Genomic DNA, 24,495 nt, shown 5'->3' with positions numbered 1-24,495 from the left:
ATGTGACCATGAGGCCCAAGATAAAAATAAAATGAAAGTGAATGTTATTATATTATTCAAGGTGGATGATATTAGAAATTTTATTAGTTGTCGAAGGTGAAGCCGCATGGGTGATGTAGCCGGTTGGCCGTAGTGCGTAGTTATAATATATGTTGTATATTACTTTTCTTCTTCTATGATTACTGGTCTATTTTGACAACTGAAATTAGTTATTATAAATCTATTTTGATCAATGAAATGAATATATGTTTGTGATCTTGTTCCCACGCACGACTTGTAGTTGTAAACTTATGCATTTGGGGGTATTAAAGGGAGGCAATTGACATGCATGTCAAGAGGAGTTATTTTGTGGCAACCCACAGGTATTTAGCTAGATCATCTTACTCGGATACTAATATATATTATTATGGTCTTCACCCAGTTCTTGTTTTGGTGCCTTAAAAAATCATCTTAATCGGATACTGATATCACTTATGCAAGAGTCATGTTTGATCATTAAAAGAATTGGCCACGGATCCCCACAGCCTCCGCCGCTGCTGCGGATCCCCACGGACGATGCAGACGCCGCCGAACAGAGCAGGGCGTGGTCGCGTTGCACTGATTGGAGGAGACCGTGCCGGCCATGCCCTGTTTGGAGGATGAACACAGGTATTAATCTATTCGAGTATCCATGGGCCTCGAAGAACCGACCAAAGCATCCCATTCATTTCAGTCATTGCATGTGTTTGTTCTGCAGGTTCACCGCCATGGCTATGAGAGGACGCATTTGTGGAATCCCCTGCACGCAACGGACGGATCGATTGTTTGAGCGGGCGCAAGGAAAGAGATCTGGGCCTGCTTGAGGGGGTGAGCTGACATGGGAGACCCGAGCTGCTGTTCATGTAATATTTCCTCCTATCCCTCCCTCCCTTTCTAGCATGCCATGGCCTCTGAGTTTTCAACATTTGTTCAGTTGTTCGGGCAGAGGAGACACTTTTTTGAAGCATCAAGTGAATTGAAATGTGCAAATGCTCTTGGTGCCCATTAATTCTGTGTGTGACTAAGAAATCGTTTTCTTCTCCAAAGCTGAGAAACCAGTAAAGAAATTATGTGTCAGGAGCAAGAATCTTTTTTGATGAAAGCCGCTACCTTTCATATATAAATTGTCTTCCTTTTCAAGAAAGAAATCTGTAGCCTTGAATCAATAGATATACATAAGTTTTATGCTAATGTTATCTATAATAAGAGTACTTGAAATTGATAGAGTTGCCATTAGATTTTCTGAGAAGAGGCAGACATTATATCACCTGTCCGTTTAATCTTTCTCTGTTTATTATGTTGCTTCTATTTTTTTGTCTTATTCTTATTCCAATCATTGCATTAGGATTCATTGCCAATTTATTCGGTCCTTATTTAATTTGGATGGCGCTGAACTATTTTTGTGGTACCTGGTACCTTTCATGATCAAGAAGAGCTCACATGTGACTAAATAGACATGGTGTATTGTTTAAGCATGCATACTTAGCCTCTTTGGACTATCAATAGAAGCTTGTGTCCCCTTTGGACTAGGGAAGGTATGTTAAATTGTACCAACCATGTCATTAGACCGTAACAGAAGAAAAAAATGCATCAAATTATATGTTTTTATTTACTGCGATCGGTACGAAGGGCAGGTGACATTCATACTAAATTTTTGGCTATAATCTATTCAACCTGGATGTAAATCATTGCATGGTAATGTTTCTATGTGCATATTCTGGAATGCTCTATGCAAATGCATATGACAGGGAAGGACCATGCCGTGAGCTTACTGATAAACCTGAGCAGCTAGCTAGGCTCTGTAGTAACATCTTAATTGTCTGCTTAGATTGCTTATCTGTTCAGTCATTCCTTCTTTTTGCCTGCTTAGTATAAATTGTATGTTCTATTATGCAGCTCCTGCTGCTGCTATATTGACCTCTACTTGAAGTCAGGAGCCAAATTGAAGATCAAATTCAGGTTAGTAAAAAGGGCAGTCTTTTTGTTATTGGTGTACCATTTTGTATATTGTCAACTGTACGCTCCTTGCGATACTAAAAACTATATGTAATGTAGGGATTTGTTTCACCATCATCAGAAAAACTCCTAGACATGCCTCCTAAAAGACATGTCTTTTATGATAGTTCTGGATCTGAATGAGACCCTTTTATACTCAGATTGGAAGGTGATCTTGTGTTTTCTGCGAAGTTTAGAATCTCGTTGTTTGCTATGCCTGCCGGCTGCCGCTCATGTACTGCACATGCAGTGTGAGTAAATCTCTTAATATATCACACATTTGCACTTCAAATTTGCTAAAACAACCTGTATAACTGAAACTCAAAAGTGCTCGTGCTTAAAATATGTACATCCAATGGGGATAGATGCTTGATTTTGTGTCTATATGAGCCTTCCTATTCGTTTTATAGCATGTAGGCTTTATTTATTGGCCCAGCTCCCCAGGTGCTAAATATTGGTTGATCAAGAATTTATAATAAAAAATTCCATATATCTCTACTATTAAAGGGGAGTACATTGTCGTTTCGTGTCGTTAGCCTCCCTCACCCCATCGATCGACAGGGCATCGCATGCCCAACACGGCATCTCCCATAAATCAGGGAAGTCAGGAGCCACCGCGCGCATCCGTGCCAGATCCGGCAGGCGGCGCGTGCATTCATGCTCGATCCGGGCGCCACAGTTGAGGCTTGGTGGACGAGCATGTGGCAGTTGCTTGGTTGTGGAGGAGGGGAAGGGAGTACGGGATGGCCCCGTTCTTTTTTTTTGCCCGTTCTGGATGGTAGGGGGATGGATCACGGGCGGATGGAGGTCTAGGGAGCACAGGGCGGCAACTTCACCCTTGCCACGGTCAGGGAAGAGGAAGGAAGCCTGAGCTCTCTATGCGGCTTCATAAGTGTGGCTGGAGCACGGGCGTTGCGACGAGGGTGCGGGTGGAGCACGGCCATCCGTTGATAGGAGGGAGCTGGGGGAGGGGTGACGCAAGCCACTTGTGGGAGATGGATGTAGAAGAGGAGGAGCAGCGCTGGATGGCAGTGGCGGAGCGTGGCAAGCAATCAAGGGGGGGGAGGGGGCAAATTTTCAACTCAAAGCAAATTTTTAATTCAAAATAGCCTAGAAGTAAAATTACACTGTAATCGAACATATCTTGCTCCTTCCATCCTTTGGCAGCTTGGCTCATCAACGGTCGTCAGCTCATCGTCTTGGCGATTGCGCGCATAGCACGAGATGGTCCGTGTAGGCGCAGCAGCAAGCAGGGGGCGAATCGACCTAATGCCAACATATGCAGCAGGCAGCCACCAGCCGGGTGAATCCATCTAATGTAGCAGTAAGCAAGCATTATGTGCACATGTAGCAGGAAGCTGCTCGTACAACATTCAATCAAGTTGCATGGAGTAGCTAGCTAGCTTCACACACGAATATGCATGTGTGTATCCTTCGAGGGTATTCATCTAATAATAATGGGGTTGGGAGGAGTATTATTCACTAATGGGTTGGATCAAACACTTAGTATGCATAGTAGTAATTTTTTGCTTGCAGTTTTGGAAGGCGGGGTCGTGATCTGTTTGGCCTCTATGAGGCTCCGCCAGTGCTGGATGGTGAGGAGTGGTGATGTGTAGAGAAGAGAAGGGGCACCTTGCTTGAGATATCTCGATGGGGATTGGGTGCTGTTGCTACTGCTTTTTTTTTCTGAACGAGATGTGGCGGCACCGATATGGTCTGAGCAGGGGAGCACGGCAAAAATGCTAATTGCTCCCTGACTCTCTTTCATTTGATTGCAGAATATTGTGCTTACTCCCATCTCTCGCGCTCTTGCAGGCTTTCAAAAGTGAGGCTGGGCGCGGAGGTGATGCCAAATTGGCGTGTGAATGTAAGGATTGAAATGAGATAGTTATCTTCTTTCAGTTGTTTGCTTCTGCTTATTGATAGAGATAATTATTCCCTATTTAGTAGATTCTGTCACATGTTAATATTGGGAATTATCTATGGTTCATTTGGTGTTCATATCTCCATCCTAGCGACCGCTTTGTCCATGGCGTTTTTATCGCATCCACCCAGGTTAGTATGAAACGAGAATGCACATCTATGTTGTATTTGCTGCCGTATGTTGTTTGCATCAAAAACGTTCTTTGCATGGTGAACACGGCAGCAATTCATTCTTCGAAGAAGTGAAGCGATGTAAAAATGTGCATCGGCGGCCGCCGAGTGATCACCCGTCATTTTTCGTAGTCCTCTTAGTTATGTACTAGCACAGATGTTGCGTACGAAAGTAGGAGCAATCAAGTTGTGTTTTCTCTGACATGGAGGCAAGCTGGCCTTGTTGTGCTATGCTCATCTCAAATTTTATGCTACGTCTACTTATTTTAGCTAAACGTAGGTTTTGGCAGCAAGAAACACTTGCAAATGTATGTCTTCTTGATATAAGTATCTGTTCTAGAAGATAAATATAGATAGCCATCACAATAACCGAGGATATAAATATTTGCACTAGAAGATAGATATTTATAGTGGTCACAGTAACTGAATCTGTTGTGTACTACAATATTTTTATTCAGAAGAAGACATGATTACATTATTTTATGTAGTTTTACTACCTGAGTCGAACTTTCTTAATTTGTAAAAAAATAGTTGTAATTGATTGAAGAAGCGTGTTACCTGATAACCGAGGATCTGAGATGTGTGGTAGCTGAGACATACATTGTTCTCGGTTATTTTAGCACCATGAGTAGCATTTTTTTTCTTCGAAAAACCCGTGGCAACGCACGGACGTTCTACTAGTATACATATGTATGAGGGTCTATGTTTGTACCGTGTTAAAAACATGGCATACGAAAGAGTTTTGGCTCCTAGGTGCATACGCACCCATTGTCGAAATACACATTTTAAAAAGTTGAAAAATCCGGAACAAAAATCTCACGTGTATATCCGAACATTTTATGTGCGTTCACAAAGTTTCACTGAAAAACGACGTTTTTTGTGGCTTGTGTAAAAAAGATAAAGAAATGCCCCGTGAATAGTTAGAATGAAGCATCTGAAATTGTCTTTTTTACACAAGCCACAAAAAACGTCGTTTTTCACTGAAACCTTGTGCACGTACATAAAATGTCCGGATATACACGCGGGATTTTTGTTCCGAATTTTTCAACTTTTCAAAATGTGTATTTCGACAATAGGTGCATATGCACCTAGGAACCAAAGACAATTACCGCATAAGAAAATACTACTAAAAAAACCGCTACATCACAAAACTTAACTGTCCCTTGTCCAAACCCTCTTCTCTCCGCTCTGGAACCATCCTCAATCCGTCCGCTCACTTTTCCGTCGCGCCGCCGCCTCCCAGTCCTCCCCTTGGAGGCAACCGCCTCTGCCATCATCGCTGGCCCTAATCGAGGGTTCCAACCGTCGCCGACCCCCGTCCTCCTTCCAACTCCCACAATGGCATGAATAGCGAGGGTGCCGTCAAGGTGCACAGCAGAGACGGCGCGGGCCACGGTCGCGTTCGAGATCGCCGGCTACAGCCGGCACAAGGGCCTTTTTAGAGGCAAATTCCTCCGTTCTCCTGCATTCTCCATCGGCGGCTACGAATGGTGCGTCCGCTACTACCCCGATGCCGAGGAGGGCGAAGGCCATGTCTCTGTCTACCTCGAGCTCTTGACCAAGAACGCCGAGGTGACGGCGCTCTGCAGCTTTATGCTTGTGGATCCGGTTAAAGAGAAGTCCATTGTGGTGCACTCTTTCAAGGAACCACGAGTGTTTAACGGTAAATGGCCATCATGGGGCCTGCTAAAGTTCATGAAGAGCACCCCTTAAGTAGAGTCCGTGTACCTGCGGAACGATTGTCTTGTGATCGAGTGCGAAGTCAGTGTTATCAAGGAAACACTCGAGATCCATGTGCCACCCTCAGACCTTTCGGTTAATCTTGCAAAATTGCTAGAGGGGAAAGGAGCAGACGTGACATTCAAGGTTCAAGGGGAGTTTTTTTCTGCTCACAAGATTTTGCTTGCGACACGGTCGGCGGTCTTCGACGCGGAGTACTACGGGCCGATGGGGGGCAAAGGGGCACAGGACATAACTATTGACGACATGCAGCCTGCTGTTTTCAAGTCATTTCTTCACTTCATCTACACGGATTCAATGCCTTCCATGGACGATCTCGAGGACGATGACAAAAGAGAAATGGTTAAGCACTTACTTGTGGCTGCAGATAAGTATGCCATGGAAAGGATGAAGATGGTATGTGAACGCATGCTATGCAAGAGTCTTGATGTTGAGAATGTGGCGACCATATTAGCTCTAGCTGACCAGCATAACTGCAGAAATCTCAAAGATGCTTGCATTGAATTTATGCTCTCTTCGAATAGAATGAATGATGCGGTCGCAAGCCAAGGGTATGTACAACTCAAAAGATCTTCGCCTGATATCATTGTAGATGTGTTGGAGAGGGCAGCCAAGTCCCGCAAAATTTAGTACGCCAACCTGGTATGAGCTACTGCTTATCCTTCCGTTCCAATTGATCTTTCGAGGCAAATGCCTTATGTTGGGTTGAAGAAGGCAACTAAGTCATGCTAAATTTATAGTATAGTGCCCATCCTGGGTTAGCTTCTCTCTAGTTAATTACTTTTGCTAAATAGTGACCTTAGATGAGATTGTCATGTCCAAGTTTCCAGAGATCTTTTGGAGTAAGCAGTTGGTTCAATAAAATGTATGTCTACAGTGTATTGGTTGCCCCATATGATATAAGTATATATGAATCTACGGTAGCTCACTAGTTGCCTTTGTTATCTGCTCGCTTTAATATCTGGCTTATGTGAGGAATGATAAAACTTTGAGTTCGTTGCTATCACATTTCAAATACTCTCGTTTTACCTATATGAAAAACTTACATTTTGAATGCCAGCTGTTAGATTTTAGTTAGAGACATTTACAAATGGTTTCTTGACATGAAACTTGGTTGCACACAGTTTGTCTTTGATTTAGAAAATTTCAGTTAGCAAATGAAGTTGAAGTCTTGAACCAGACTACTTTGAGATCAGGAGCAGGCAATTGTAGATTTAATTTTCAGTTCGTACTACTTCTATTAGCATACGTTCAGTGAAGCCTCTGTGTATGTTCGCTACACAGCACAATCCTGTAAGAAATAGGCAACTACTTATGCCTCTGTACTTGTATTTGTACATAATTGAGGGAGGGGTTAACCATAAAAAAACTGAGAGAGGGATTGAGAGGAATCTGGAGGTTTAATCCCTACAGGGAATGGGTGATGGAGTGGGGATCGCCCTAGTGCTGGGTGGATTGAAATCTCCGAGGGTATCAGATCCCCACCAACTGAACAAAGCCTATTGTGATTCGTGTACAATGCACCCCTCTGTTTAACTCTGCTCCTGCGCCGCCTGAAGCTGCAAGGTGACAATGGCACCGGCTCGTGGATCTCACTCTGAAATGGTTAAGCACTTACTCGTGGCTGTGGCAAGTATGCCATGGAAAGGGTGAAGATGATATGTGAAGGCATGCTATGCAAGAGTCATGATGTTGAGACTCTGGCGACCAAATTAGCTCTGGCTGACCAGCATCATTGCAGTAACCTCAAAGATGCTTGCATTGAATTTATGCTCTCTTCAAATAGAATGAATGATGTGATCGCAAGCCAAGATTATCAATACCTCAAAAGATCTTCTCCTGATGTCATCATGGATGTGTTGGAGAGAGCAGCCAAGTCCCACAAGGTTTAGTGCGCCAACATGGCATGAGCTACCGCCAATCCTTCAGTTCTGGTAGACCTTGGAGGCAAAGGCCTTATGTTGGGTTGGAGAAAGCCACTAAGTCTTGCTAAATATAATATGCTCATCCTGGGTTAGCTTCCATCTTGCTACTTTTTAATACATAGCCACCTGAGATGAGGTGCCATGTCTTTCAGTTTCAGAGATGTTTTGGAGGAAGCTAGTTGGTTTTGTAAAATGGGCATCTCCAATGTATTATTGGTTGGCCTGTCTGGTATTAGTATATACTCCCTCCGTCCGAAAATACTTGTCATCAAAATGGATAAAAAGAGATGTATCTAGAACTAAAATACATCTAGATATATCCCCTTTTGTTCATTTTGATGACAAGTATTTTCGGACGGAGGGAATAGTATATGAATCTATGGCAGCTAACTAGTTGCCTTTTTTATCTGCTTTTAATTTCTGCCTTGTGTGAGAATGATAAAACTTCTTAGCTATCATTTTTTTAGATAATCTGTTTTACCTGTATGTAAACTTACATTTGAATGCCAACTGTTAGATTTTAATTAAGACAGTTACAAAGGGTTCCTTGACATGGTTGTCTGACCACACAAAGATGGAATGAACAATCAGATTTACGTTAACTTTGAAAGGCATTGTACATGAACTTATATGCAATTGTTTCCAATTCATGAATTTTGATGATGGAGGTGTTATGGGATGATAAATTCTGAGTGAATCTTTTTTTGAATTGAAAATATTTGAGTGAATACATTGGAACAACAACACGGATTTTGTACAAATAAACTAATTGCGGCAATGAACCGTCAGGGTACAAGAGAAGGTACTGATTCTGTATTCAGATTAGCTTCCAGCTACATAATCTGCTAGGATAGATTATACTGTAGTGTTATCTGCCCTGTCCAGTGGCTATTAAACATCTGATAAATACAGTTGGTACTGAATTCAATTCTTTAGCAGAGTCATATGAATTCCAAAATTTGTATACTTGTGAAGGTAGTTATGGTATCCATTATGCTCTCTTCGAATAGAATGAATGATGTGATCGCAAGTCAAGGGTATGTACAACTCAAAAGATCTTCGCCTGATATCATTGTAGATGTGTTGGAGAGGGCAGCTAAATCCCGCAAAATTTAGTACAACAACCTGGTATGAACTACTGCTTATCCTTGAGTTCTGATAGATCTTGGAGGTAAATGAGTTATGTTGGGTTGGAGAAAGCAATCCAGTCTTGCTAAATTTAGCATGAGCGTCCTGGGTTAACATCTATCTAGTTATTTTTTACATAGCCACATGAGATGAGGTTGCCATCACTTTAAGTTTCCAGTGATCTTTGGAGGAAGCAGTTTGTAAAATGTATGTCCCCAACAAAGATGAAATAAACTATGAATCTATGGTAGCTCATTCGTTGCCTTTTTTATCTGCTTACTTTAATGTCTGGCTTATGTGAAGAATGACAAGTCTTTTTTTTAACTGTCACTTTTGAGATGATCAGTTTTACCTGTATGAAAAACTTATATTTGAATGCTAAATGCTAGATTTTAATTAGAGGCATTTACAAATGGTTTCTTGACATGGTTGACTGACCCAACAAATTAAAGATGGAATAAACTACCAAATTATTTTTGTTCCGCTTGGAAAGATATTTTACATGAATTCTCTGTACAGTTCAAATTCTTATATATTTTTCGATAAAGGGTGGATTTTATTGATTCAAAGTGAAGCATCAAGTAGATACAAAACACAATGAGTACACACCAGGCCTCTGCATAGCTAGGATGCACACAGCCAACTCCAACGCACACACACAAGAAAACACGCCGGCAAATAGCAAAGTCATACAAGACCAAATTCTTATAATCGAAAATACTGAGTGATTCAGATTGAGACAGCAACACGGATTTTCTACATGAACACACGCTACATGAGCTATCGTGTCCACATTATTCATCTGGCATTATTTCTGCAGCTAGCACCTTTTTCACATTACATCAACTCAGCCCCTGTAAATTTTCACATCATCTTGTAACTTTTGACTGCCCCCTCCCATGAATCGTGTGATGTGGGTTTCGAATCCACCACCATCTTGCAGTTTCTTCCTCAGGTATGGTCCAGATACCCCCCCCCCCCCATCCTGTTGCACATTGATTCAGGTGGCGCACCCTCCAGAAGCTTGGGGGGAGCAGTATCTGATGACGATTTGTTCCCAATTCCTTCGGACTTTTGCAGCCGATGTAGAAGGCTTGTGAGATTATTGGGTGAGTAGCCAGCGGCGCCATTGTTGGTCAAGTTTCTCTCTGTATCTACTAAGTCAGGGATTCGTCTCTTCTCCTGCCAGCTAGTTGCCCTGTCCAGACCCTTCGTATTTTGTCTTTCAGTCAGTGAGAAACTTTGGGTATTCAGTGGCTATGTATAAAATACTTATAAATACAAATGGTAATTAAATTTGATTCGCTGGCAGAGGCATATCAGCATATGAATTGTAGAACCTATATTCTCGTTATGTTTGTTACAATATTTGTTAGGGGGATGTAAATACACCAACGGTGGCAATAACTGCTCCTCCCATGACCTTGTATGCCTGCTTGAGGTAAATTCTATATATAGTTGCTCATTTTGTAGTTAGTACCATGCTAGCGACGAATTAGGCAGTTCAGGTTGTCTTGCAGGGTATTGACAATGACTCTCATGAACCATGGCTGGTTGTAGCATTGCATCGTGCAGACCACAACCAGCCGCCCCCTGTCCGACCAAGGAATCCTCTTCTAAAAGTGATGAACGGCACTGAAGATTCTGAAGAGCAGGTTTGTGTGATGCTAAAATTGTGTTCATTCTAACAAGTCATACCAAATCTGCACTTGACCGTTTGTATTTGGTTGGCAGCGTAATTGCAAAGAGAGGGGGCTGGCCAGTAGGTAGACATGAACGCAAGATTGACTAGAGCAGTCATGAAACATTTCCAAATATGAAATGATGAGAGGTCAATCTTACAGTCCAAAGGACGGTAGGGAGGTGGCATAGAAGAAAAGCCTAGGAAAGAATTGACGCCGAAGATGCCATGGTCGTGGGTGCAATTCGACAACATGCATGAAGGATATACATCGCACATCGCTGTGTTTATATGTTTGCTCTGTGACCTTTATAATCTGCCATTCGAAGTTTCTGAGTAAATGACTAACAGTTCCTTGCATGAACACTCCTAACACTCTTATTTTACTTGGAAAATATGCACGGATGCACACTTTCTGATTCAAAACCCTGCTAACAAAAGAAACTGTGAAATGTTTTTGCCCACCTTATATATTGTACATGACAGGAAATTTGCAAATATGATGGGAAGGCTGGCCAGTAGATAGACATGCACGCAAGATTGATTAGAGCAACCATGAAACCTTTCCAAATATGAGATCAGGAGCAATCTTACAATCCTGAGGTGGTAGTTGCGAACTTCATATATGAGCTTGAAGGACGGTACAGAGGTGGGCAGGTGGCAAAGAAGAAAAGCTCGGGAAATAACCCAACAAAGATGATCTGTTTTACATGTATGAAAACTTGTATTTGGCTGCTAAATGCTAGGTTTTAATTAGAGACAGTTACAAATGGTTTCTTGGCATGGTTGACTAACCCAACAAAGATGGAATATACTACCAATTTTTTTCTGTTCCGCTTGGAAAGATATGATACATGAATTATGTACAGTTAAACAAAACTATATGCAATAGTTTTCTATTCATGAATTTTGATCATAGAGGGTATTATGGGAAGAGAAAATGTTTATTGAATATTTATTTAATTGAAAATGTTGAGTGAGTCAGATTGAGACAGCAACACAGATTTTGTACATGAACACACGCTACATGAGCTATCCTATATCTGCATGGTGTTGGTCAAGATTCATGTGACATTATTTCTGCAGCTGGCACCTTTTCACATTACGTCAACTCATTCCCTGTAAATTTTCACATCGTCTTGTAACTTTTGACTGCCCCCCTCTGAGATGTCTCCAACGTATTTATATTTTTTTATTGTTTTATGCTATTATATTACCCGTTTTGGATTTTATTGGGCTTTACTTTACACTTTTATATCATTTTTGGGACTAACCTACTAACCGGAGGCCCACCCCGAATTGCTGTTTTTTGCCTATTTCAGTGTTTCGAAGAAAAGGAATATCAAACGGAGTCCAAACGGAATGAAACCTTCGGGAGCGATCTTTTTAGAGCAAACGCAATCCAGGAGACTTGGAGTGGACGTCAAGCAGCAAACGAGGTGGCCACGAGGGTGCCCGGCGTGCCCTAGGGGGGTGGGCGCGTCCCCCACCCTCGTGGGCCCCTCGTGGCTCAACCGACCTACTTCTTCCTCCTATATATATATCCACGTACCCTGAGAACATCCAAGAGCACCATGAAAAACTATTTCCACCGCCTCAATCTTCTGTATCCGCGAAATCCCATCTTGGAGCCTTCGCCGGTGCTCCGCCGGAGGGGGAATCGACCATGGAGGGCCTCTACATCATCTCCAAGGCTTCTCCGATGAGTTGTGAGTAGTTTATCACAGACCTCCGGGTCCATAGTTATTAGCTAGATGGCTTCTTCTCTCTCTTTGAATCTCAATACCAAATTCTCCTCGATCTTCTTGGAGGTCTATTCGATGTAACTCTTTTTGCGGTGTGCTTATCGAGATCCGATGAATTGTGGGTTTATGATCAAGTTTATCTATGAGAAATATTTGAATCTCCTCTGATTCTTTTATGTGTGATTAGTTATCTTTGCAAGTCTATTCGAATTATCAGTTTGGTTTGGCCTACTAGATTGATCTTTCTTGCAATGGGAGAAGTGCTTAGCTTTGGGTTCAATCTTGCGGTGTCCTTAACCAGTGACAGCAGGGGCAGCAGGGCACATATTGTATTGTTGCCATCGAGGATAAAAAGATGGGGTTTATATCATATTGCTTGAGTTTATCCCTCTACATCATGTCATCTTTCTTAATGCGTTACTCCATTCTTATGAACTTAATACTCCAGATGCAGGCAGGAGTCGGTCGATGTGTGGAGTAATAGTAGTAGATGCAGAATCATTTTGATCTACTTGTTGCGGACGTGATGCCTATATACATGATCATGCCTAGATATTCTCATAACTATGCACTTTTCTATCAATTGCTCGACAGTAATTTGTTCACCCACCGTAATTCTTATGCTATCTTGAGAGAAGCCACTAGTGAAACCTATGGCCCCCAGGTCTATCTTTTATCATATAAGTTTCCGATCTACTTATATTTGCATCTTTACTTTCCAATCTATATCATAAAAATACCAAAAATATTTATCTTATCTTATTATCTCTATCAGACCTCACTTACGCAAGTTTTCGTGAAGGGATTGACAACCCCTTTATCGCGTTGGTTGCAAGGTTCTTGTTTGTTTGTGTAGGTACGAGGGAATTTTGAGGAGCCTCCTACTGGATTGATACCTTGGTTCCTCAACAACTGAGGGAAATACTTACGCTACTTTGCTGCATCACCCTTTCCTCTTCAAGGGAAAACCAACGCAGTGCTCAAGAGGTAGCAAGAAGAATTTCTGGCGCCGTTGCCGGGAAGGTCTTCGCTCAAGTCAAGACATACCAAGTACCCATCACAAACGTATCTCCCTCGCATTACATTTTTTGCAATTTGCCTGTCGTTTTCCTCTCCCCCACTTCACCCTTGCCGTTTTTATTCGCCTCCCTCTTTCGCTTGCCTTTTGTGTGCTTGTGTGTTGGATTGCTTTTCATGATGGCTCAAGATAATACCAAATTGTGTGACTTTTCCAATACCAACAATAATGATTTCCTTAGCACTCCGATTGCTCCTCTTAATGATGCCAAATCTTGTGAAATCAATGCTGCTTTGTTGAATCTTGTTATGAAAGATCAATTCTCCGGCCTTCCTAGTGAAGATGTCGCTACTCATCTAAACAAGTTTGTTGATTTGTGTGATATGCAAAAGAAGAAATATACGGATAATGATATTGTTAAATTGAAGTTATTTCCGTTTTCACTTAGAGATCATGCTAAAACTTGGTTTTCGTCTTTGCCTAATAATAGTATTGATTCATGGAATAAGTGCAAAGATGCTTCCATCTCTAAGTATTTTCCTCCCGCTAAGATCATCTCTCTTAGAAAAGATATTATGAATTTTAAACAACTTTATCATGAGCATGTTGCCCAATCTTGAGAAAGAATGAAATTAATGATTCACAATTGCCCTACATATGGTTTGAATTTATGGATGATCATACAAAAATTTTATGCCGGATTGAATTTTGCTTCTAGAAATCTTTTAGATTCGGCCGCGGGAGGCACTTTTATGGAAATTACTTTAGGAGAAGCTACTAAACTCCTTTATAATATTATGGTTAATTATTCTCAATGGCACACCAAAAGATCTACTAGTAAAAAGGTTCATGCAATAGAAGAAATTAATGTTTTGAGTGGAAAGATGGATGAACTTATGAAATTGTTTGCTACTAAGAGTGCTCCTATTGATTCTAATGATATGCCTTTGTCTACATTGATTGATAATAATAATGAATCTATGGATGTGAATTTTGTTGGTAGGAATAATTTTGGTAACAACGCTTATAGAGGAAACTTTAATCCTAGGACGTTTCCTAGTAATTCCTCTAATAATTATGGTAATTCCTACAACAACTTATGGAGATTTTAATAAGATGCCCTCTGATTTTGAGAATAGTGTTAAATAATTTATGATCTCTCAAAAGAATTTCAATGCTTTGCTTGAAGAAAAATTACTAAAGTTGATGAAATGGCTAGAAACATTGATAGACTTTCTCTTGATGTTGATTCTTTGAAACTTAGATCTATTCCACCTAAGCATGGTATCAATGAGTCTCTCAAAGTCATGAGAATTTTCATTGATGAGTGCAAAGAAAGAACCGCTAGGATGCGTGCTAAGAAAGATTGCTTTGTAAAAGCGTGTTCTCTAGTTTCCATGAAAATATTGATGAAGATATAAACGTTATTGATGTGTCCCCTATTAAATCTTTGTTTTGCAGTATGAATCTTGATAATGATGGGACTGGAGATGAGTCAAATTTAGTTAAAAGGCGTCCCAATGATTCGGAGTTTTTAGATCTTGATGCTAAATTTGGTAAAAGTGGGATTGGAGAGGTCAAAACTTTACTTAGCAATGAACCCACTATTTTGGATTACAAGGAATTTAATTATGATAATTGTTCTTTAATAGACTGTATTTCCTTGTTGCAATCCATGTTGAATTCTCCTCATGCTTATAGTCAAAATAAAGCTTTTACCAAACATATTGTTGATGCTTTGATGCAATCTTATGAGGAAAATCTTGAATTGGAAGTTTCTTTACCTAGAAAACTTTATGATGAGTGGGAACCTACTACTAAAATTAAAATTAAAAATCATGAATGCTTTGCTTTGTGTGATTTGGGTGCTAGTGTTTCCACAATTCCGAAAACTTTATGTGATGTGCTAGGTTTCCATGAATTTGATGATTGCTCCTTAAACTTGCACCTTGCGGATTCCACTATTAAGAAACCTATGGGAAGGATTAATGATGTTCTTATTGTTGCAAATAGGAATTATTTGCCTGTAGATTTTATCGTTCTTGATATAGATTGCAATCTTTCATGTCCTATTATTCTTGGTAGACCTTTCATTAGAACGATTGGTGCAATTATTGATATGAAGGAAGGAAATATTAGATTACAATTTCCATTAAGGAAATGCATGGGACACTTTCCTAGAAATAAAGTAAAATTATCTTATGAATCTATTATGCGTGCCACTTATGAATTGAATACCAAAGATGGCAATACTTAGATCTATTCTCGCTTTTATGCCTAGCTAGGGGCGTTAAACGATAGCGCTTGTTGGGAGGCAACCCAATTTTATTTTTGTTCCTTGCTTTTTTGCTTCTGTTTAGTAATAAATATTTCATCTAGCCTCTGTTTAGATGTGGTTTTATATTTTAATTAGTGTTTGTGCCAAGTAGAACCTATAGGATGACCTACGGTGATAGTTAATTTGATTCTGCTGAAAAACAGAAAATTTTGTGCGCACGGGAATAATTTTAGTAAATCACAGAAACGTGATTTTGCATTTATTATTTTTGCAGTAGATCAACAGACAAATTTCCCAGGACTTCCTATTTTGGTAGGATTTTTTGAGTTCTAGAAGTATTCGAAAGTTATAGATTGCTACAGACTGTTCTGTTTTTGATAGATTCTGTTTTTCGTGTGTTGTTTGCTTATTTTGATGAATCTATGGCTAGTATCGGGGGGTATGAACCATAGAGAAGTTGGAATACAGTAGGTTTAACACCAATATAAATAAAGAATGAGTTCATTACACTAACTTATGTGGTGGTTTTTCTTTCTTGCACTAACAAAGCTTATGAGATTTCCTGTTGAGTTTTGTGTTGTGAAGTTTTCAAGTTTTGGGTAAAGATTTGATGGACTATGGAATAAGGAGTGGAAAGAGCCCAAGCTTGGGGATTCCCAAGGCACCCCAAGATAATCCAAGGACAAACAAAAGCCTAAGCTTGGGGATGCCCCAGAAGGCATCCCCTCTTTCGTCTTCGTCTATCGGTAACTTTACTTGGAGTTATATTTTTATTCGCCACATGATATGTGTTTTGCTTGGAGCGTCTTGTATGATATTATTATTTGATTTTTAATTTACCACAATCATCCTTGTTGTACACAGTTTTTGGGAGAGACACACATGATTTGGAATTTATTAGAATACTCTATGTGCTTCACTTATATCTTTTGAGCTAGATAGTTTTGCTCTAGAGCTTCACTTATATCTTTTAGAGCACGGCGGTGGTTTTATTTTGTAGAAATTATTTATCTCTCATGCTTCACTTATATTATTTTGAGAGTCTTTTAGAACAGCATGGTATTTTCTATGGTTATAAAATTGGTCCTAGAATGATGGGCATCCAAGTTGGGTATAATAAAAACTATCATAGGAAGTGAATTGGATGCTATGATCAATTTGATGCTTGATAATTGTTTTGAGATATAGAGGTGGTGATATTAGAGTCATGCTAGTTGGGTAATTGTGAATTTAAAGAATACTTGTGTTGAAGTTGGCAAGTCCCGTAGCATGCACGTATGGTGAAAGTTGTGTAACAAATTTGTTGCATGGGGTGCTCTTTTGATTGCCTTCCTTATGTGTGGAGGTCGGGATCGTGCCATGGTTAACTCCTACCAACCCTTCCCATAGGAGCATGCATAGTAGTACTTTGCTTCGAGGGCTAATAAAACTTTTGCAATAAGTATATGAGTTCTTTATGACTAATGTGAGTCCATGGATTATACGCACTCTTACCTTTCCATCATTGCTAGCCTCTTCGGTACCGTGCATTGCCCTTTCTCACTTGAGAGTTGGTGCAAACTTCGCCGGTGCATCCAAACCCCGTGATATGATACACTCTATCACACATAAACCTCCTTATATCTTCCTCAAAACAGCCACCATACCTACCTATTATGGCATTTCCATAGCCATTCCGAGATATATTGCCATGTAACTTTCCACCGTTCCGTTTATCATGACACGCATCATCATTGTCATATTGCCTTGCATGATCATGTAGTTGACATCATATTTGTGGCAAAGACACCTTCATAATTTTTCATACATGTCACTCCTGATTCACTCCTGATTCATTGCTTATCCCCGTACACCGCCGGAGGCATTCATATAGTCATATCTTGTTCAAGTTTTGAGTTGTAATTCATGAGTTGTAAATAAATAGAAGTGTGATGATCATCATTATTAGAGCATTGTCCCATATAAAAAAAAGAGAAAAAAAGAAAGGCCAAAGAAAAAAAAGGAAGGCCAAAGAAAAAAAAGAAAAAAAAGAAGAAAGGCAAAAAAAAGGTCCAAATAAAAAAAAGGAAATAAAAAAGGGGACAATGTTACTATCTTTTTCCACACTTGTGCTTCAAAGTAGCACCTTGTTCTTCATATAGAGATTCTCATATGTGGTCACTTTCATATACTAGTGGGAATTTTTCATTATAGAACTTGGCTTATATATTCCAACGATGGGCTTCCTCAAAATGCCCTAGGTCTTCGTGAGCAAGCAAGGTGGATGCACACCCACTTAGTTTCTTTTGTTGAGCTTTCATACATTTATAGCTCTAGTGCATCCGTTGCATGGCAATCCCTACTACCATGTTGACATCAATTGATGGGCATCTCCATAGCCCGTTGATTAGCCTCGTCAATGTGAGACTTTCTCCTTTTTTTATCTTCTCCACACAACCTCCATCATCATATTCTATTCCACCCATAGTGCTATATCCATGGCTCACGCTCTCATGTATTGCGTGAGAGTTGAAAAAGGCTGAAGCGCATTAAAAAGTATGAACCAATTGCTTGGCTGAAACCGGGGTTGTTCTTGATGGGAGTACTTTGTGTGATGAAAATGAAACATAGCCTAACTATATGATTTTGTAGGGATGAACCTTCTAATGCCATGTTATTTTGAGAAGACATGATTGCCTTGTTAGTATGCTTGAAGTATTACTATTTCTTATGTCAATATGAACTTTTATTTTGAATCATTTGAATCTGAACATTCATGCCACAATAAAGAAAATTAGATTGAGAATTATGCTAGGTAGCATTCCACATCAAAAATTTTGTTTTTATCATTTACGTACTCGAGGACGAGCAGGAATTAAGCTTGGGGATGCTTGATACGTCTCCAACGTATCTAAATTTTTTGATTGTTCCATGCTATTATATTACCCGTTTTGGATGTTTATGGGCTTTACTTTACACTTTTATATCATTTTTGGGACTAACCTACTATCCGGAGGCCCAGCCCGAATTGTTGTTTTTTGCCTATTTCAGTGTTTCGAAGAAAAGGAATATCAAACGGAGTCCAAATGGAATGAAACCTTCGGGAGCGATCTTTTTGTAACAAAAACGCAATCCAGGAGACTTGGAGTGGACGTCAAGCAACAAAAGAGGCGGCCAAGAGGGTGCCCGGTGAGGGGGTCCTGGATTAGGGGGTATTCGGACAGCCGGACTATATACTTTGGCCGGACTGTTAGACTATGAAGATACAAGATTAAAGACTTCGTCCCGTGTCCGGATGGGACTCTCCTTGGCATGGAAGGCAAGCTTGGCAATTCAGATATGTAGATTTCCTTCTCTGTAACCGACTCTGTGTAACCCTAGCCCCCTCCGGTGTCTATATAAACCGGAGGGTTTGGTCCGTAGGACAACAACAATCATATCATAGGCTAGCTTCTAGGGTTTATCCTCTATGATCTCGTGGTAGATCAACTCTTGTAATACTCATATCATCAAGATCAATCGAGCAGGAAGTAGGGTATTACCTCCATCGAGAGGGCCCGAACCTGGGTAAACATCGTGTCCCCCGCCTCCTGTTACCATTAGCCTTAGACGCACAGTTCGGGACCCCCTACTCGAGATCCGCCGGTTTTGACACCGACATTGGTGCTTTCATTGAGAGCTCCACTGCACCGTCGCGATAAGGCTAGATGGATCCTTCAATCATCTTCAACGACGCGGTCCAGGGGGGAGGTTTTCCTCCCCGAACAGATCTTCGTATTCGGCGGCTTCGTACTACGAGCTAACTCGCTTGGCTATCTGGAGCAGATCAACAGCTACACCCCTGGCCATCAGGTCAGGTTTGGAAGCTTGAACTACACCGCCGACATCTGCGGAGACTTGATCTTCGACGGATTCGACCCCGTGTCAGGTGCGCCGGATAGTCCCGACGAGCATGACTTAGATCTGCCATCGGACAGTATCCGAGGGATCGTGCCTGCAGCTACTCCGGGACTCAATCCGGAGCAGATTGTGCCATCCGAGGACGGGTGGATGGACCCCGCCACGGAGGCCACACACTCATCGGCCTTGGAGCCGAACACTAATCCCACCTCCTATGAGGCTAGTATCATCGGACCCTCGGACTCATCTCTGGCTACAAGATCCGAACCGGGTACGCCCGCACCTATCGAATCTGATTGGGCACCGGTCATGGAGTTCACCTCCACGGATATCTTTCAGCGCTCACCCTTGGGTGATGTGCTAAATTCATTAACAGCTCGTTTGGCTCCCCTGATTTCATTTCATTTGGCTGAAATGAAATGAAATGAAATCTCTATCAAGATTTCATTTGGCTGAATCTAGATTCCAAATCCAAATTTCATGTTTGGCTGTCACTAGGATTTTGAGGTCAAATCTGTACCAGAACCAAAATGAGCATGAATCTATACCAGCACCAACGCACTAGCCTTTGTGCTAGGAATAAATAGTATGAACAAATCTATACCAACACCAACATTGACAACTCGTTTGTTCACACATGGCAATGTTTTGCATTAAACTGAACCATGCCAATACATATAACTTAAACATGAGACTTTGTAAAAAGTTAATCTTTGCAATACGAAAAAGGTTCACAACAACATCAAATGATCATAATCTAGTCAAGGTTACATAAAAACTAAATCTTTGCATTATTAGCACCATCCAAGAAAGATTTTCATTGCTCAAGGATCTTCATTTCTTCGTTCTGTTCGTTCAACATCACACTTCACCCAATATTTCCTGCAAAATATGATGAGAAATGGTGACATATGGTCTCACAGGGCAATAAACAATCCTTGAACACAATGGTTGGTAGAAATTGCTCAAAGTGAAAGATGAGGATAGCCAAGAAGACAAATCAAAGTGTCACACGATAAGCTTTAGCTTGCAACAATCTCTAGGAAGGGCAAGAAAACTCAACTTGATATAGAAATTTTTCAAAGGTTAACTTGCACTTCATTTGCACAATTATCATGAATCGAAAGGTAATAGCAAAAAACCATCAACAACCGAGTAGGTTAAGTAGGACCGAAACTAAGTCGATAAAAGACTACAACCACTAAATAAGCATATCTGGTTGATGTATTCTAGACTAATAATGCCACCTCTCGACCGAAGAAAAAAAGACTAGTTCATAAGAGACCTTCAAACACACTGAATATTTATGTGCATGCAAAATATGTGCATAAAACCTTGTTTCGGGAGACATGGCAGAACAAGTTGTTCTCAAACATGGCAGGAAAACGTTGTTTTATCAAGCCATGTTTGGGAAGACCTGGCAGGAAAACCTTATTAAGATGATAACATAAAACCTTCTATCATGCTAATCTCAAACATGGAAATAGGTAAGTACATAAATATGATGAAAAGCAAGCAAGCTGCTGCCTCCTCTGCTCCATATTGGCATGACAAAATACAGGACACCCATAATATTGTACTATAACAAACAACTAAGGACAAAATGCAGCAGAGCTTGCTAGCTGGTAACTAATCACAGAACAAGAAACATACCTTCATTGGTTGATTTGCTTGAGGATCCATTTCTTCTTCATCCTTTCAGGCAGCGCCTTAAGAGCCTTGAACTTGCGGTCATCTGCTATGAGGATATCATAAGCTGCTAGCAAGCCATCATCATCCAGTCCCACAATTGCATTGAGAGCATCAAGTATTTCTTCAGGAGAGGAGGGTTTCTCAGGAGGAGCAACTTGAGCGATATCAGCTTTGTAGGCACTGGTAAAATTATCCAGTTTCTCTCCAAGCATATATGCAATTGAGTCATCCATTCGACATCTTTTCCTCTTCTGTTCCTCGCCGATTTGGGTTGAAGATGTTGCGGCAGAATCAGTGTTGATGTTGTTGACATTCTCTGCAGCCATTTCCGCTGCACTTTCACGAGCAGTTCTGGCTCCGGTTCCGGTGGCATGATCCTTCGAGAAGACAAGGCTGATAGAGTCCCAAAACTTTATGACCTTGTGCCTGTAGCATGCGGCATCTTTGTTTGCCTGCAACCCATGAAGACAAATAGTCTCATGTCATGGTGGAAAATGAACACACATCCATCCAAACACCAAACACACATCTAAAGAGAAAATCGTAGACTACAGCTAAGATGTAACTCATGTCATGGTGTAAAATCACATAAATAATGGGGAAAACAAGTGCACTGCTGCAAGTTGTGATTGTTTCTCAAGAGAAGGCTGATTACTAATATAATAGCAAAACATAGGGGAAATGATGAGTAAACTACTGATTAGAAGGCTATGCATGAACAAGTATAAGTGCATGTTTTCAAATAAACTTGGCTGAATTCCACATCATGATGGAGAAGGTGGAGAAGGTGTATAAGTGCATGTTTTCGAATAAACTACTTGACCACATGAATGATGAAAATGAATCTTGTGGCCATGCCATGAATACATAGATGCTCAAGATGTAGTGCTTACCTTGACATAGTTGCTCCACACGTCCTCACTATCAACCATAAGCTTGTTATGGATCCAATCCCACCCAAAACCACTCGTTGACAACATCTTGCTGACATTGACATAGTGTCTATCAATAGTCTTGCACCTTGATATGACATTCTCCTTTGTGATATCCACATTGCACTTGGCTCGAACATTCTTGACAACTGCAGTGTAAACATGTGGCTTCCACCCATTTTGAGCACGATCCCCTCTATTGTAATGCTCCACGAACACATTCAGCATTGCTTCATCCATTTCATCCGTCCAGGTAAGGTAGTTTCTACCTCCTTTCTTCTCCACATCCATATCTTCCTGCAAGCAACAATACATGTATGAGACAAACGTAGAATCCCAAGAGAGAGAGAGAGAGAGAGAGGGTTCAAAAATAGGCATATGAAATATATGAACATACAAATGAATGAATTCAATGATTGGCTCCCCCGCGTCTCCTTTGGTAATCTGCCCACATTTGATTAGCTAAGGTATCTCGCTTGTTGTTCCACTCAGTTGTTGATTCAACATGTCTAATCATGTTTGGTTCTTCAGGATGTTCGATGGCAGCAGCATTTAACTGATTATCCACGTCAATTAGCATTATATCATCCATCTCTCTCTGCCTATCTCTTAGAAAGTTATGCAATATGCAGCAAGCATTAATGACACGGATCTGCGAGATGGTATTATTGGCGTGTTAATAAAAAACTAAAAATAAACGGAGGCTTGGTTTTGCAAAATACTATGTGATACCTGATTCCGTATGCGAAAAAATGAACTAGTCCTCAAAATAGCCCATCTCATCTTTAGTAGACCAAAAGTTCTCTCTATCACATTCCTAGCTGATGCATGTCGCAGATTATATAACTCTCTTGGAGTTTGTGGGTTATTTCCATTAGCCGCCCATTCTTTCAAATGGTACCGGACTGACCGGTATGGAGCAAAGAAGCCCGGACCATTAGTGTACCCAGCATCTACAAGGTAGTATTTTCCTAATGTTTGCAAAAATAACAAGTATTAGATATTATATTTACATTGAAATATCATAACTTAGTTGTTCTACCGTACCAAGACAGAGAATTACCATGTGGAACTCTAAAAGCGTCTTGTCGTGACATTGCATCTCGCAACACTCGTGAATCAGATGCAGAACCTTCCCATCCAGCTAAGACATACAAAAACTTCATATTCCGGTCACAAACACCAAGCACATTAGTGGTCACATCTTGCTTTCTATTCCTGTATCTGCCTTGCTTGAGAGCGGAAACACGGACATCAACATGTGTGCCATCTAAAGCTCCTAGCCCATCTGGAAACCATTTCCATCTACTATCCTCGGGCTGCTCAGCTGAAGGGGTTGGTAGCTTTATAAACTCATGAGACAAGGAAAGGACAGCTCTTAAGATCTCATTGAAATGCCTACTGATGGTCTCGAGTGCCCATCTGTACGTGCTTTCAATTAACCGGTATTTCATCCCATGGCTTAGCACTAGCAGAAACATTGTGACTGATTCTTCAACCGACACATAAAATGTGTCCCCCAAACCACATCTTTCACGCAAGATAGCGCACAGGTCCACAAAGGACCGTTTAGTTAGGCGCAAACTATCAAAACAGTGCTTGTTAGAACCCTGATAAATTGATCTAAGCATCTGCTTTCTAATCCTAATCTCGCCTCATCCTCACTGAAATCATCAAGCTCTCTAATCTTCCTCTGACAATACGTGTGTTGAACCATCGCGACAACCGACACAAAAAATCCAGCAGATGCCCTCTTCCTGTTCTTTCTCCTCTCATCGCCATGCAATGTGTTAATGTACAAGTCCGACATCTATATTAAGATGAAGAAAATAACAGTTGAGAAAGAACTCAAGCTCGATTACTAGTGATACACAAAAAACTCATGCTTATTACTAGTGATACACAAAAAACACATGCTTATTACTAGTGATACACAAAAAACTCATGCTTATTACTAGTGATACACAAAAAACAGATGAAGTTGCTTGTCAAGAAAGCTTAGATGGAGGAAAAAGATGGGCAAAACCCAAACAGGGTTTATGCTACTTTCTGTTCCACTTCTGTCAGGTGGATGAACAGACCTGCGCCCCCATACTTTTGCAAAAATAGATCATAACAAACAAAACCATCAAGCATTAGAGTTTCACATAAAAAGAAGCTTCAATCACCATACGATACAATTGACACAGTCTTATTGAACATGCTATTGACACTCTCTCCTAAAACGGAGTGAATCAAAACTATCCTGAACTTGTATTTCAAAACATTATGCTCAAGTATCTAGCTTCAATAACAAGCCCGAATATAAAAATCAGCTCAGTCTGGAAAAAACCCAGTCTGATTTAGACAAAAAATCATTATGCAAGCACA

General features: G+C 40.7%; 1 protein-coding gene, 1 long non-coding RNA gene and 1 pseudogene across 2 annotated transcripts; 2 read left to right on the top strand and 1 right to left on the bottom strand.

Moving 5' to 3' along the window:
- The first annotated feature begins 528 nt into the window (after window positions 1–528).
- LOC123110320 (uncharacterized) lies at window positions 529–3,822 on the top strand. The gene is made up of 4 exons (XR_006453292.1): window positions 529–648; window positions 737–881; window positions 1,915–1,977; window positions 3,181–3,822. It is a non-coding gene; the product is annotated as an uncharacterized lncRNA (long non-coding RNA).
- A 263-nt stretch (window positions 3,823–4,085) lies between these two features.
- On the top strand, window positions 4,086–6,477 carry LOC123114617 (BTB/POZ and MATH domain-containing protein 1-like; annotated as a pseudogene).
- Window positions 6,478–21,156: 14,679 nt separating this feature from the next.
- Window positions 21,157–23,756, bottom strand: LOC123114616 (uncharacterized). Its single transcript, XM_044536098.1, has 3 exons — window positions 23,189–23,756; window positions 22,087–22,422; window positions 21,157–21,645 (listed from the first exon to the last, which is right to left on the bottom strand). The coding sequence occupies exons 1-3, from the start codon at window positions 23,225–23,227 to the stop codon at window positions 21,157–21,159; spliced, it is 864 nt and encodes a 287-aa protein (XP_044392033.1). The 5' UTR covers window positions 23,228–23,756.
- Between the last annotated feature and the right edge of the window lie 739 nt (window positions 23,757–24,495).

Source organism: Triticum aestivum, chromosome 5B, assembly GCF_018294505.1.
Source record: "Triticum aestivum cultivar Chinese Spring chromosome 5B, IWGSC CS RefSeq v2.1, whole genome shotgun sequence".
NCBI lineage: Eukaryota > Viridiplantae > Streptophyta > Magnoliopsida > Poales > Poaceae > Triticum > Triticum aestivum.
This window is presented reverse-complemented; position numbering and strand designations above follow the sequence as displayed.

Excerpts from the sequence above, each read along its gene's own strand:
- LOC123114616 (XM_044536098.1), bottom strand. The coding sequence starts at position 23,227 with ATGCAATGTCACGACAAGACGCTTTTAGAGTTCCACATG. Across the intron at positions 22,423-23,188 it reads CGCTTTTAGAGTTCCACATG|GAAGATATGGATGTGGAGAA; the intron begins GTAATTCTCTGT and ends TGTTGCTTGCAG. Across the intron at positions 21,646-22,086 it reads TGTGGAGCAACTATGTCAAG|GCAAACAAAGATGCCGCATG; the intron begins GTAAGCACTACA and ends CATGGGTTGCAG.